General features: G+C 41.2%; 1 protein-coding gene across 1 annotated transcript; it reads left to right on the forward strand.

The window, feature by feature from the left end:
• Positions 400-9496, forward strand: LOC8063968 (putative leucine-rich repeat-containing protein DDB_G0290503). Its single transcript, XM_002447048.2, has 9 exons — positions 400-596; positions 1717-1816; positions 2515-6999; positions 7111-7335; positions 7427-7585; positions 7919-8077; positions 8274-8423; positions 8663-8755; positions 8840-9496. Exons 2-9 carry the CDS (start codon positions 1745-1747, stop codon positions 9056-9058), a joined length of 5562 nt encoding a protein of 1853 aa, XP_002447093.1. The 5' UTR covers positions 400-596; positions 1717-1744; the 3' UTR covers positions 9059-9496.

The raw sequence follows: 14335 nt of genomic DNA on the forward strand, positions 1-14335 counted from the left end.
ACTCATGTTTGTCAAAAGATGGTGCTTGACCAGCGAAATTACTATACGCCGGCGAAAAATGTTTCATGCAATTCCAAATCTGTGTCGAATCCACGTCAGCTCAGTACTGACATGCACAGTCTGTCGGGCCCAGGGGCAATACCGTATTTTGATCACGCCACCGGTTGCCTCTCGCCCGCTTACACGTGGGCCCTACCCGCACGTACACCGCCGGCAGGCCGGCACCGGCAGGGGCCGTCACTGAGGAGGTGAGGTCACAGGGCGGTGAGCCCAGCAACCCCCGTCGCTGGCACTGCACGCGGGTCCCACTCGCCGGACGCGGCCAGCTCAGCAGCACGTATTCAGCGTACGCATACCGCGGGCACCGCCAGCAAGGTACATATAAACCCTCCTCCCACGACGAAAAAACCCCCCCGACGAAATAAAAAGATTCTCTCTTCCTTTTTTCTCTCCATCCACCCGCTTCTCTCTCCCTTCTTGCCGGGGTTGGTTTTTGGTTCTCTCTACTTCTGGCGGCTGATCGCCGCTCGCCTGCAACCGCCGACGGAGAGGAAGCATCGGACCGCCGGGGCCTCTCTTCCGAATCCCAATCCAAGGTGATCTTCCGTTTCTTCTGATTGGAAAGCTTGCTTAGTTACTTTGTACTGAAACGGCCGGATTTTTTTTTTTAGTTTTCCAATTTCATTCTTGATGAGTCCGATTGCGTTCGGGGTTTCTGATTGTCCACCACCGATCCGCCGCCCGATTTGGTTCGGAGGTCCTGGCTTCGGTCGCTGCTGCTGCTGCTGCCATTCCGATCGGATTTGGCTCTGCTTCTCTGGAGTCACTGTGCCACCTCGTTGGCGTTTGGTTCTCGGCTTCGCCGATGCGTGCTTGTGCTTGTGCAGCCGGACGCTGCTAGGAAGATTTCTGTGCCTCTCCTCGTTTGCCTCGCGCTTCGATACTTGCTTCCGTTTTTCTTTTTTTTTTCAGTATTTCGATCGATCGGCGACTTTCCGTCCGCAAGGCTGGGTTGGCGGCGGCAGGAACCGGTGGTTGTGTTTACTCTCGCCCCGATCGGATCGCTCGCTCCTCTTTGACTTCGCGGGCGCTGCGGATGCCATGTCCCCGCTCGGGGTAGGCAGGCAGTGGACGCCTAGACGATCGTGGGGAGGTTGGTGAGCTCGGGCTGTCGTCTTTGTCTCTTGGCTTTGCCTTTTTTTGCCTTGTTCGCTTGCTATGCGTTGCTGTCGATCCTTGTGTTTGGTGCCTGCAATCTTGCGCTTCAAGGGTCAGTGAGCTCAGATCAAATAATCTAATGGTTCCTCTTAAAAAAATCTTATCTGGTCGTGCGCACAGTGTGTTCACCGATGTCATCGATGTGTCATATTTTCAGTTTGTTCTGTGAGCTGACCACCTTTGCGCGGTTCAGATTCAATCGATTTCCGATCGAATTTCGTGTTGTTGTTGGTAAGCTTTGGCGTAGAAAGAACCACCTAATCCTCTCCGAGTACCAGAATGTTTTTACTTAACACTGTGGACACATTGGATTCTAGCTCCTACCTTTTTCTCTGTATCCTTCATCGTCCAGGCTGTAAAAGAAATCCCGTTTTTTAATGCCGTTGGACTGGACTGAGTTTCTGCATTGGATTGTACCGTTACTTGTTTACTATCCACAGTATATGACTATGATTCGATTCAGGGATTGATGCTGATGATTCTTGCTACCATTTGCAGGGACGGACAGCTGAAGTAGCTGTGGAATATGGAAGTCGAACAGGCTGCTGAAGTAAGCGCTCCAGAGACGGCCGATCTTAAGGCGCCTGATAAGACGCTGGTAAGATAACATGTCCCTGGTAACGATGATGAGATCATGCTATCCTCCACTAATGCCCACCGAGTAACAAGAGTCTTGTTGTCGGTTTCCACTTATGATGTTTGACTGATGGCCTTGCGATAGCTCTGCTAAGGCCCTGAGATACACACATTTCCAATTTCCAATAACTGAAAACACTTAGCTTCCAGTGCCTGTCGTACACACATTTCCCTGATGCACAAAAAACTGCTCTAGCTGAACTCATTTCTTTCCATATGCACTATTCGGTGTTTCTCATGCTAAGGCCCTGTTTGGATTGACTAAAATATGTTGCTAGCTGCTAAAAGAATGCTCTAGGTACCTTGTGCTGATCTTCATCTCTCTGGTATGCTGGTTATATTTGATTCTAGTATTCTAGTATATATACACAATATGAAATCTTATGGCGCTGCACCGTGAACACTGCAATGCAGTTTTCAGGATTGGTTTGTTGGGGTTATATTAGAAAGCCAAATGCAGTTTTCAGTTTCAGGTCATAAATATTTGCATCCACTACATTGATATGGTAATGACACAAATTACAAAACTACCAGCAATGCGTAATATAATTCCTACACTGTTATTCATCCTTCAGCTCTTCAAGTTTACAAAACCTTTATTTATTTTGAAAACTGAAGTTCCAAACAGATCACTGAATGTTAACAATGCTATTTTCGCAGGCACACGATGATGAAAAAGAAAATATACCGAATGGTAATACAAATTTGCAAGTGAAGGAAGCACACAATGATGAAGACGATGGAACAGGATCTGATGGGTTTGAGCTGATAGATGTGAAGGAAAACTTCGATTCAGCAAAAGTGGAGGAAGAAATGGCCGTTCCAAGAAGTACTACAGTCGATACATCTCCTGTTACAGAAGAAGGTGAAGCACAAGAAGAAAAAACAACAGCACATGAAGAACAATCAGTTGCAGCAAACACAAGACATCTAGACTCCTCAATGTTGAACCAACAAACACAACAATTGGAAAAGCTGACAAGGCGTATTGAGGAGCTTGAATCTGAAAAAGACAAACTGGTAACGGACTTGACAGAAGCAGAAAATAAGCAGAGCCTGCACTACAGTTCTCTACAAGAAGCTCAAAGCTCTCTTGCTATGAAAGATAAGGAGTTGGCTGAAGCAACGGAGTCTCTGAAGGAGCTGGGTTCTGAGCTTGAAACCTCAAAAAGGAGGATTCAAGAAATTGAAGCTGAATTGGATTCATCAGCAGATAAGCTTCATAAACTTGAAGAGCTGAAGGATGAAAGAAGCTTGCATGCTGCACAGGAGGCAAAGAGGGCCTCAGAACTTGATAAGATGCTGGAACTGGCACAGTCAAACATGAAAGAAATGGAAAAACATATTAGCAGTCTTCAAGAGGAGGTAAAGGGTCATCAAGATAAGGCCACTGACCATCAGCAAATAGAAGAATCGCTGAGAAGCACAATCTCAGAACTCAAGGTGGTACAAGAGGCACTGGAGCTGTCAAAGTCACAAGTGGCAGATTTGGAGCAGAAACTTGCCTCCCAGGATGCTGATATCAGTAAACTAACTGAAGAGTTGAATCTCCATTGTTCGTCTGAAGAATCCCTTAAAGAGAAGACTCTTAAACTAGAGACTGAACTTACTACTGCTCTTGAGGAACTACAAGCAAAGCTATTGAGTTTGCAGGAAATGGAGACAAAACTTGATGAGCAGTCAAAAGGCAGACAAACAAGTGAGGCTGCACTAGAGAAGCAAAATGGGCAGCTCATCGTATTACAGGCTGAGCTTGACAACTTGAAGGATGAAAATGAAACTCTCCAAGGGTCTCTTGCTGATCTTAACTCAAAATTTTCTGAGAAAGATTCCATGCTGCATCAGGCTGAAGATGAGCTTGCTAAAGCACAATTGGTCCTCTCAGAAGCACTGTCACAAAAAGAAGAGTTGGAGCTGAATCTGAACTCTCTTAGTGAGCAGCATGGTGAATCCAAAGCTTTTGGAGAAAATGCAAGTCAGAAGATTCTCGAGCTTGAGGCACAAGTACACGCAATGCATGCAGCTGAAGAGGCACTCAACTTAGAGCTAAAAGAAGCCGAGGCAAGTGTCAAAGCTGCTGAGAATAAAAGCTCAGACCTTGAGCAACAACTCAGTGAGATTGAGAATAAATTAGTTGCATCAAGTGAAGAAATAGAGTTGCTGAAAGAGCGTATTCAACAAGAAGCTGCTGTATCAGCAGAAAGAGGAATGCAGCTTGAAGAAACAATGACCAGTGTAGAGGGATACAAAGAAAAAATTACCGAGCTACAATCCTCCCTAGATTCCTCGGTGTCTAAAAATCAGCTACTTGAACAAGAAGTCAAGGAGCTGACTGATAAATGTTCAGAGCATCAAGAACAAGCGCATTCAGTTCAGCAAAGAAGTCTGGAGCTGGAAGATTTGCTTCACACATCAAAGACTCATGCTGAAGGTGCACACTCACGGACACAGGAGCTGGAGCAGGAGCTGAACAATACATATGAAAAGCTCAAGGGGGTTGAAGAAGAACTCGAGCAGTACAGAAGCAAGGCTTCACAGCTCGCTGATGATCTAGAAGCTTATCAGACAAAAGCAGCTAGTCTTGAAGCTGTGGTGGAAGCAGCAAGCGAGAAAGAGAAGGAGCTTATGGAGTCATTGAACCAAATAACTGAAGAAAAGAAGAAAATTGAAGAACTAACTGCAGAATACGAAGCTAAACTTGAAGAAGGCTTGAAGGAAAAGCAATCTCTTGAAGAGAGTTTGCAGAGCCAAGAATCGAAGGTGCTGGATCTGCAACAAGAGCTGGTGAAATTAAGAGAAGAAAACGAACACCATCAAAACAACATTGCTGATCTGAACCTGCAGCTCTCCACTAATAATGACATGTACACTCAACTGGAGTCCCAGCTAAAGGAGATCGATGATGATCATAGCAAAACAAAATCACTTCTCTCTGAAACACAATCACACAAAGAAGAACTTGAGTTAAATCTGAGATCCCTTGATGATCTGCACACTGCATCCAAAACAGCTGCTGAGTCCTCATTGCAGAAGATTTCAGAGCTTGAAACTCAAATTCAGGAACTAACTGCTTCAGAACAGAGTCTGAAGCTGCAGCTCAGTGAGTTGGAGTCTAAATTAACATCTGCTGAGAAAACAAGCATAGATCTTGAGCAAGAGCTTAAAGCTGCTACAGCAGAGTGTAGTAGTTGTCATGTGAAGATTGATGAACTTTCTGGGGAGCTTGAAGCATACAAGGATAAATCAGCTAATCTCGAAACTTCATTAGTAGAAGCAAAGCAATTGGAGGTTGAGTTGTCAGAAAAGTTGGCTCAAGTTAATGAAGAAAAGGATAAGTTTGAAGAACTGTCAAAGAAAACAACCATAAAGCATTTGGAAGCAGAGAAGCAGGTCCAAACTTTGCAGGACGAATTGGAATCTGCCCGTGGCAAAATGGAAGAGGTGGAAAATGAATTGCAGTCTCTGGGTATTAGAGAAAGCTCAGTGCTTGATAAGCTTAAATCTGCAGAAGAGCAGTTGGAGCACAAAGGAAGAGCGCTGGAACATGCCACTTCCAAGAAACTAGACTTGGAAGCTCTGTATCAGTCTTTGCTTGAAGATACAGAGACGAAGCTTCAACAGTCCGCAGACAGCTTGACGCAGAAGGAGACAGAGTGCCAGCAACTGTCTGAAAAGCTGAAGTTGGCCGAGGAAGAAGCAGCATCTTATCAATCAAGAGCAACTGCAGCAACAGAAGAGATGGAGGCCATGAAAGTGGAGCTTGAAGCCTTTGAATCAGAGATTTCTACTCATGAGGCCACCATTGAAGAACTCAAGATCAAGGTCTCTGATTCGGAGTCAAAGACGGAGCACGCATTGGCTGAGCTTGCAATGCTGAGTGGAACAAATGAGACCTTGAAAGAGGAACTTGGTGCTAAGCTGGCAATGCTTCATGAAGTTCAGGAACAGCTTAATTCTACTCATGCGGAGAAGGAAGAAGTTGCTGCGAAGCTAGCTGAGCATGAAAGGACAGTAGAACATTTAACTGAGGTGCACAGTAGAGGTATAGAACTCCAATCTGCAGCTGAATCAAGGAATGCTGAAATTGAAGCTCAATTGCGGGAAGCTCTTGAGGCACTAGGACAGAAAGAGGCTGAGTTGAGAAACTTGAATGAAAAGTTGGTTACACTTGAGTCCGAGATTGAAAGTTTGACGCATGTAAATGAAGCCTTGAAACAGGAAATCAATGCTAAGCTGGTAATGGTTGATGAGCTGCAGGAGAAGTGTAGTTCTATAAATTCTGAGAAAGAAGAACTTGCAGAGAAGCTGTCTATTAATGAGAGAAAGTTAGAAGATTTGACAGAAGAACACTCAAGAGGTTTGGAGCTCCGATCTGTAGCTGAATCTAGGAATGAAGAAATTGAGAGTCAACTGCATGAAGTTCTTGAAAAGGTAGCACAAAAAGAAGCTGAAGTTACAGACTTGACAGAGAAGCTGGCTTTGCTCGAAGCTGAGAATGAAAAGTTGACTGGTGTGAACGGGGCATTAAAAGAGGAAGTGGATGCTAAGCTGGCCATGTTTGATGAGCTACAGGAACGGTTTAGCTCTACTCATGCGGAGAAGGAAGAAGCTGCAGAGAAGCTAGCTGTTCATGAGAGGACAATCTCACAACTGACAGAGGTACACACAAGAACCTTGGAGCTCCATTCTGTAGCTGAATCAAAAAATGAAGAAATTGAAGCTCAGTTCCGTGAGGCTCTTGAGACAATAGCACAGAAAGAAGGTGAAGTTAAAGAATTGTGTAAGAAGCTGGATGCCCTTGAAATTGAGTTGGGATATTATGAGGAGCAGGCAACTGAAGCTGCTGCTGCTGAAGAGAATCATAAGGTTAAATTTGATGAAGCTTCACAGAAGATAAAGATCTTGGAGGAACAACTTGCAGAGACACATAGCAAGTTGGAGCATTTCCTTACAGAGAAGGAAAGCTTGGCTCAAGCAAATAGTAGTTTGAATGAGGAGTTGGAAGTACATCAGAACAAGTTGAACGATTTACAACTTGCACTTGCTGCTGCAGTAGCAGAAAAGGAGGAGGCATCTGAAGAGATTCATTCACTGCGTAAAACGCTCGATGGAATGATCGGGCGCAAAGCAGAATTAGAAATACAGGTAGTGACATGCTTGTCAAAATTCCCGCTTAATTGTAGCTTCAATATATGTTCTCGTATACATAGCAGTAGAAAGAAAAGATTTTTTTTAACTAAGTAGAACAATTTTCAGGTATCTTCTACTATACAAGAGCACGAAGAACTGAAGAGCAAGTACCAAAATACAATGGAAGAGAAGCAGATGTTGAGTGATAAATATGAAACCACAAAGAAAGGGCTCGAGGATGCAATAGCCAAGTTGGAGGAGGAAATTAATGTAGACAAGTCAGAAAAGGAGTCTCACATCTCAAAACTTGAGCGACAGATTACATTATCCGAGATAAAGTACATGGAGGAGGTATGTGGTCCCCTGTTCATCTCTCTCCAAACTATGTGGGATTTGACCTGGGAATGATATCTCATCTGTATAATATATGTATTATTTTCAGATAAAGACCATGCAAGTGGAGACAACTGAAAAGAATGAAGCACTAACAGCCAAGTTGCAGGAACACGCAGACCTACAGCATGAGAAAGATGAGTTGGAACAACAGTTGCTGGAAGTTAGGAAAGAACTGGATGGTGCCTACCATACCATAGCAAATCAGGTAAACTGGTGTCATTAAATATATTGGCGATATTGTATTGCTCTATTTTCAAGCCTCATTACTAAGGAAATAAGGGATTGCCAAATATAGCTTCCTTCTTTTTTAAGATTATGGACAAATATAACCTCCTATTGTTTGGAGACAGAACTTATGTGTCTTGGTTTTCCTTCTATAATAACTGTTAACTTATGTGTCCTTGTTTTCCTTCTGTATTGCCTTGTGCTCAATAGTCTTGACATTGTCTGACTCTGGAACCAAGGCAATTAAATCATTCTGACATTTCTCTCTTCAAAATTAGTTGGATCCAGTCTTGACATGACTTTTTTTTTTCAGGAAGAACAAGCTTCTGTGAGAGAGATAAAGTGGGACGCTTTTAGGAAGTATTCAGAGGATCGTCTGGAAGCTGAGCAGCAGCGTGCTGAGGAGCTGGAACTACAAGTAGAAGCTCTTAAACAACAGCTCCAAGAAGCTGAGATCCGTTACAAGCAAAAGGTGGCTTTTCTTTGAGTTTTTCATTTTGGGCTATGTGCTAATTCACCTGTTTCTTGTTGGACCTAACATAGGTTGTGGTTCCTATAGATTTTTGTGGCAACTAGATGACATACTAAAAGCTATGTTTTACTTGGATACTTTAGTATTCCTGGTACCAGTAGAAATTTTTAAAGTGGATGTTTTTTTCTTATGACAGGAAGAACAAGTTTCTCTAAGGGAGGTTCAATGGGAAGCGGATCAAAATCATTCACTGGAAGCTCAGCGTCACTATGCCACGGACTTGGAGAAACAAATTGAAGATCTTACACAGAAGTTACAATCAGCTGATGCACACTACAAGCAGAAGGTAAACATTATCCTTGCAGTGATGTTTAATAGTGAAGAAAAACATTATCGTATAGGCGGTCAGCGAATAATAAAATAACATGGTGGAAATTTGCAAATTTGCAGTTGCCATACTTTTAGGTTCTTGCTAATACAGGACGTCCTTGTGCCTTTGGAATTTACCAAATGATTAAATTGCATGACGCATTTGCTAGTTTGCAACTGTTTTTCTCTTGCGTTGAATTTTTCTGTATTTTCCAGGTCACAGAAGTAAACAAGAGTGTTGAATTGGAGAAGAAGGTGCAGGACCTTGAGCAGAAGCTGCAGCTAGCTTATTCCAAGTCTGAGGAACAGGCAAGCAGAGCACTTGGCTATGGAATCACTTTGGTTACCCCTGGTCCGTTGTTAACAGTAACTAATTGCATAATCTCCCTGCAGGTAACGGATGCTGTGGAATCGAGATCCCGTGAAGTCAGCCTGGATTCATCAACAAGTTCAGTCAAACAGCAAGACAGAACTCTGGCTGCTGACAAGGCCTCACCGAGCCCAACCCTGCAAGAAGTACAGGAACCTTCTGGCATCATGGCTTTCAAGTTCATCCTGGGAGTTGCCCTGCTATCCATACTCATTGGTGTGTTTCTTGGGAAGCGGTACTAGTGCTCAGTTTGTGGAAGTCGTTGATGCCCATCAGCTCATGGAAGATCCCACTGTTAATATTGCTCTCAGCGAAACTTGGTTATTAATTTGTAGCTGAATTGGCTTAGCCAGCAGAAGTTTGAAAGGATTGGTGGCCTTGGTGGTAATGGTTCGACGACTTTCTGGGAGAAGTCGGAGATCTTGGAAGCCTTTTTATTCTCCTGTTGTTGAGTTTTTTTCTTAATTTTCATCTTTTTGGGTAAGGGGGGGCAAGGAATTTGATTTTTGTTCATTCCTACCCTTTGCATGCAAAAGGCCAACTGCATGCAACTGGTTTTGCCGACAGCAAGTTTCCGTGTACATTTCTACTCTGTAAAGATCAGAAGTCCAGGGACGCAAAACATGAAGCCTTTGCTATATATGCTCGTATGGAAAGTGCAAGTTTTGTTACCACGTACAGATTCAACCAATCCAGTGGTTTTGATGTACACCTGAATTGCTGGGAGCATATATGGAGCACTGTTTGATCAACTGGGCGTGACCTTCATTATGTTTAGATTTCAGTGATGCTATGTTACATATTGCTCCATATATGCTCTTCGGCGACTAATTCGTCCTTTGTTGGTAATTACCTTGTACTATGGAAAATGCATATGTATATGCCTTTTTTTTGCATTATTTTCTACACGAATATTGGAGAAGTGTGAAAGGTTTGGATAGGTTCCGGTGTGGATCTAGCATTTGTGGAAAGGTTTTGCGAGCGCGGACTGGCCGCCGGCCGCCGGCGATGATCCCTGGGCCTTTCTCCTTCTTTGTCATTTTCTGTCTCCCGCACTGGGCCGTAAGTGGCAGGGCCGGCCCAATCATCACGCCCGGTTCGCGGAGCCCACCGGTCAAGGCCGCCCCCAAAGGCCCAGACACCGTCGTTTCAGTGCTTTGACGCGTACTTTGTGAAATTCTGGTGATTATCAAGAAATGTCACCATATTCCCTCATAAAAAATGTCACCAGATATACTCTCTCTCTCTCTCTCTCTCTCTCTCTCTCTCTCTCTCTCTCTCTCTCTCTGTTAAAAAAACTGAAAGTCTCGTTTCTGAGAAATCAAACAGTCTTATTTAAATTTATATAAAAATAATATTAAAATCTATATCTTCAAATACATTTACTAAAAAAATATTTTATTATTAATCTAATGGTGTTTGTTATGTTTAAATATTAGTATATTTTGTAAATATTTATTAAATTTATGATTATTTGGCTTCTTAAAAGTTGATATTTCTACTTTTTTGTGGTAACAAGAGAGTATATATGACTTGTAAAAATTCCACCGTATTTTCTCTAAGAGAACTATATCATTGGAGCAGTGTGGTCCTAAACTATTTACGGATTATTGTTTTATTAAGCATGATGGCCGCAAAAAATAATGATGCTTGGAGTATCTCCAATAGTTCTAAAAAATAATTGGTAAACCAATGAGTTTTTCGAGTCACTGCAAATTGTTGTCTTATCAACCGGTTTCAATGTATACTTCTAAAAGCTAGAAAACAATTTTATATCAAGAATTATAAACTATTTTCAAATCACTCTAGTCTCTTTTATATGTTCTTTGTTCTTTTGTTTTCTTTTGAACCAAGGACATTGTTAATTTCTTTTCACGATACTCATCATCCTTATGAAAGCACATACCCTATCTCTATGACCACGTGCATACTCGCCTTTATAAATGAGTGCATAGTCACCCTAAAATGTACACACGGTCATCTTCTATGAGCGCATTCGAAAAACTGAGTTGGATCGACAAATTTTGAGATTAATGAAGTCATCACAGGTACCTTGCTGTCAACGGGCATGTTGTCTACCACTAAAAGAATAGCATTGTTAAATCCACGGAAATAGAAGCATTTGTGTTAAGCCGGTAACTTAAATCCGGATGGACAGGTTCCACTATACTAAATCCAACCAGTTGAGCCAATTCACACAAACAAAGCCAATTTCTATTAATAAAGAAGAGGTACTACCTTGTTCTTTTTCCTTATTCCTGCCTATGTCCCTCTACCTTAAGATTGGTTGATTGGATACAATCGCGTATCTTTTGTGTGATTTGATCAACTTTCCTAAGCTCTTGTTTACTTCCACTCAAAAACTCAATTTTTTTCAAGATTCCTCATCACATAAAATCTTTAGACGCATACATAGAGTATTAAATATAAACAAAAATAAAAACTAATTACACAGTTTGGTCGGAATTGACGAGATGAATCTATTGAACCTAGTTAGTCCATAGTTAGACAATAATTAACACAAACAAACGAATATGCTACAGTGTCACAAAATTTTTTCTTCGCGAACTAAACAAGACCTAAGTGCAGAAAGATTAGAAGTTAAGATAATGAGTTATCGAACATAGACCTTTTAATCTTACTAAAAATCAAAATTGAAAATAGGTCCAGGAAACTCTTGTAGATGTAACCTACCCTTATTTATTATTTATTACTATATATATATGATGAGAGCTGCTAAGCAAGGATATATCTCTATCCACGTGGTGACACTGACACGCACTTGCATTCTGATGATGTTTAGGTTCGTTCCAGAAGCTCTGCGCTCGATCATGTGATGATTAATTACGGGACAGGTTCAGCGGCCCGGTAATGTCCTTCTGGCATGCATGCATGCACGGTGATTAATCCACGCTGATCTTTGCAGTATGGTTTCGCTGTCTCGTCCGATGGTCTTTTTGCATTGCGTGCGGTGACCTCTGGTCTCTGGGAACTGGATCGGTCATCGTCATCCTGACCGCTTCTTTAAGGCGCTGTTTAGTTCTCCACCCAAAAATTTTTCATCCATCCCACATGCATAGAATATTAAATATAGATAAAAAAATAAACTAATTACACAGTTTAGTTGAGAATCGCGAGACGAATCTTTTAAGCCAAGTTACTCCATGATTAGCCTTAAGTACAACAGTAACCCACATATGCTAATGACAGATTAATTATGCTTAATAAATTTGTCTTGCAGTTTCCTAACGAGCTATGTAATTTGTTTTTTTATTAGTTCCTAAAAACCCCTTTCAACATACTTCCGACACATCCAATGTGACAAAAAAAATTTTTCGTTCGCAATCTTGACCGCTTCTGCACGAGAAAGGACACGGATATATTGAGCGAGGCAGTGGGTTTTCTCGTTTGCAGGCGTTGTTTAGTTTCTAAAATTTTTCAAGATTTTTCGTTACATTAAATCTTTAAACGTATGTATAAAAATATTAAATATAGATAAAAATAACTGATTATATAATTTATTTATAATTTTCGAGACGAATCTTTTGAGCCTAATTAGTTTATAGTTAAATAATAATTTATCAAATATAAACAAAATTGCCGCAGTATCCCTGCCCACCCCTGCAGTTTCCCACCCCTGCAGTATCCCCGTCTATTTTGCGTCTATTTCTCCCTCGGTCTTTCCACTTTCACGCTCTCACATCTGCTAGCCGATAGCACCAAATATGACGGCTAGACTAAAGCAACTCCTCTCTCCTCCTGAATGGCACACAAGCGCGACACATCTCCTCTTCAAGATTCAGCATCGGTGCCCACCCCTGCAGTTTTCCACTTCCAAACATCGTGACCAGAGTATGCAAGAGTTGTTTAGGCCTTGTTTAGTTGGCATTTTTTTTTTAAAATTTATCACCGTAGCATTTTTGTTTGTATTTTGGTAATTATTGTCTAATAATCATAAACTAACTAGGCTTCGTCTCGCAAATTACAGGCAAACTGTGTAATTAATTACATTTTTATCTATATTTAATGCTTCATGTATACGTTTAAAGATTCAATGTGATGGAAAATCTTGAAACAAATTTAGAACTATTTAGGTACACTCAAAAACACAAAAATACTACACTGTCAAAATGCAAAAAGATTTTGCATCCCCTAAGTTTTTTTATGCAATATGTAGTGGTGGAGCGCTCGCTAGGGCTGACACCCTACTACCTTAAGTTTGTTCTGCTATTTTTTTTTATCTTGGCTGTATATATCATGTGTTTTCTCTCAATGTCTACACAATTAATCAAGGCATGGAGCTCCGACAATTCTACTACATGTAGTCACACTTTGTTCTTTATCTGTCCTCCACCACCGCTCGTAGGAGCACTAAACATAAATTAATCATGGGTTAAATGATGATTAGAATCTACATTACCTCCTATAATTAGCTTATGTTTAATCTATTGTTTGGTGTAATATGTAACTTGTTCGGTGTAATATGTAAACCTAGATCCGAACCCTCTAAAGCGCATAGGTTTTAGGAGGAACCAACTTTCCACTAGATGATGAGTGAGCACATAAACTAATAACCTATACGTAAAGAATGTTTGGTTAGAGGTGCTAAAATTTATAGGTACTATAACACATTTATAACTATAACAGTTAATTTGTTTAATCGTAGACTAATTAGATTTAAAAAATTATCTCGTAAATTATTGTCTAGCTATGGTTTTAATTTTATAAATACTCTATATTTGATACTTTATATAAATATATATCTAAATATTCGATAGAATATTGTGTTAGAAAAACGGTGCAAACCAAAGAGGGTCTGACTCCGCTAGATCGATCCAGGATCCCCACACGAATTGGGCTTTGCAGACGGGATAAAAAGGGTAGCAGTAATAAAAGTGAAAAAGGCGGACAAGTAGGTGCTAGCTTATCTGCGAGATGCCCTGGCTAGCCGTAGTAGGCGCGCCCCTAGTGGGATCGGATGGGCAACAAAACGGCATGGCGGGATCCGGGATGGCCGGATGAATGGCCGCGCTGCACAGCAAGCAGCAGACACCACTTCCGATCCGTCCCTATTCCCGATGCGTGCGTGCGCGCGCGCATGCATTCACCACGTTATCACTTCCTGGTTGAATTTTTTTTAGAAGATTCATCTTATCAATTATAGATAAATTATATAAATAATTATTTTTTTTATTTATATTTAATACTCCATATATATATATATGTCTCAAGATCAATGTGATAAGAAATTTTAAAAAAGTTTATTTTTTTGCATTTTGGGTACAACTAAACAAGGCCTGTCAAGGTGCTGCATATGTAGACGGTGGTTGTGGAAATCTCAAGAAAAATGTTTTGACTTTATTTCACTCCACTACTCAACAGTACTAGGCCTTGTTTAGTTCCCAAAAAATTTTACAAAATTTTTCAGATTTCCCGTCACATCAAATCTTTAAACGCATGTATGAAGTATTAAATATAGATGAAAATAAAAACTAATTACACAGTTTGGTCGGAATTGA

This window comes from Sorghum bicolor, chromosome 6 (assembly GCF_000003195.3).
Source record: "Sorghum bicolor cultivar BTx623 chromosome 6, Sorghum_bicolor_NCBIv3, whole genome shotgun sequence".
In the NCBI taxonomy this organism is placed as follows: Eukaryota; Viridiplantae; Streptophyta; class Magnoliopsida; order Poales; family Poaceae; genus Sorghum; species Sorghum bicolor.

Bases quoted from the DNA above. Each gene is read 5' to 3' on its own strand.
- LOC8063968 (XM_002447048.2), top strand. From the start codon at position 1,745: ATGGAAGTCGAACAGGCTGCTGAAGTAAGCGCTCCAGAGACGGCCGAT. The intron at 7,000-7,110 runs GTAGTGACATGC...AACAATTTTCAG, and splicing joins AAGCAGAATTAGAAATACAG to GTATCTTCTACTATACAAGA. The intron at 7,336-7,426 runs GTATGTGGTCCC...TATTATTTTCAG, and splicing joins AGATAAAGTACATGGAGGAG to ATAAAGACCATGCAAGTGGA.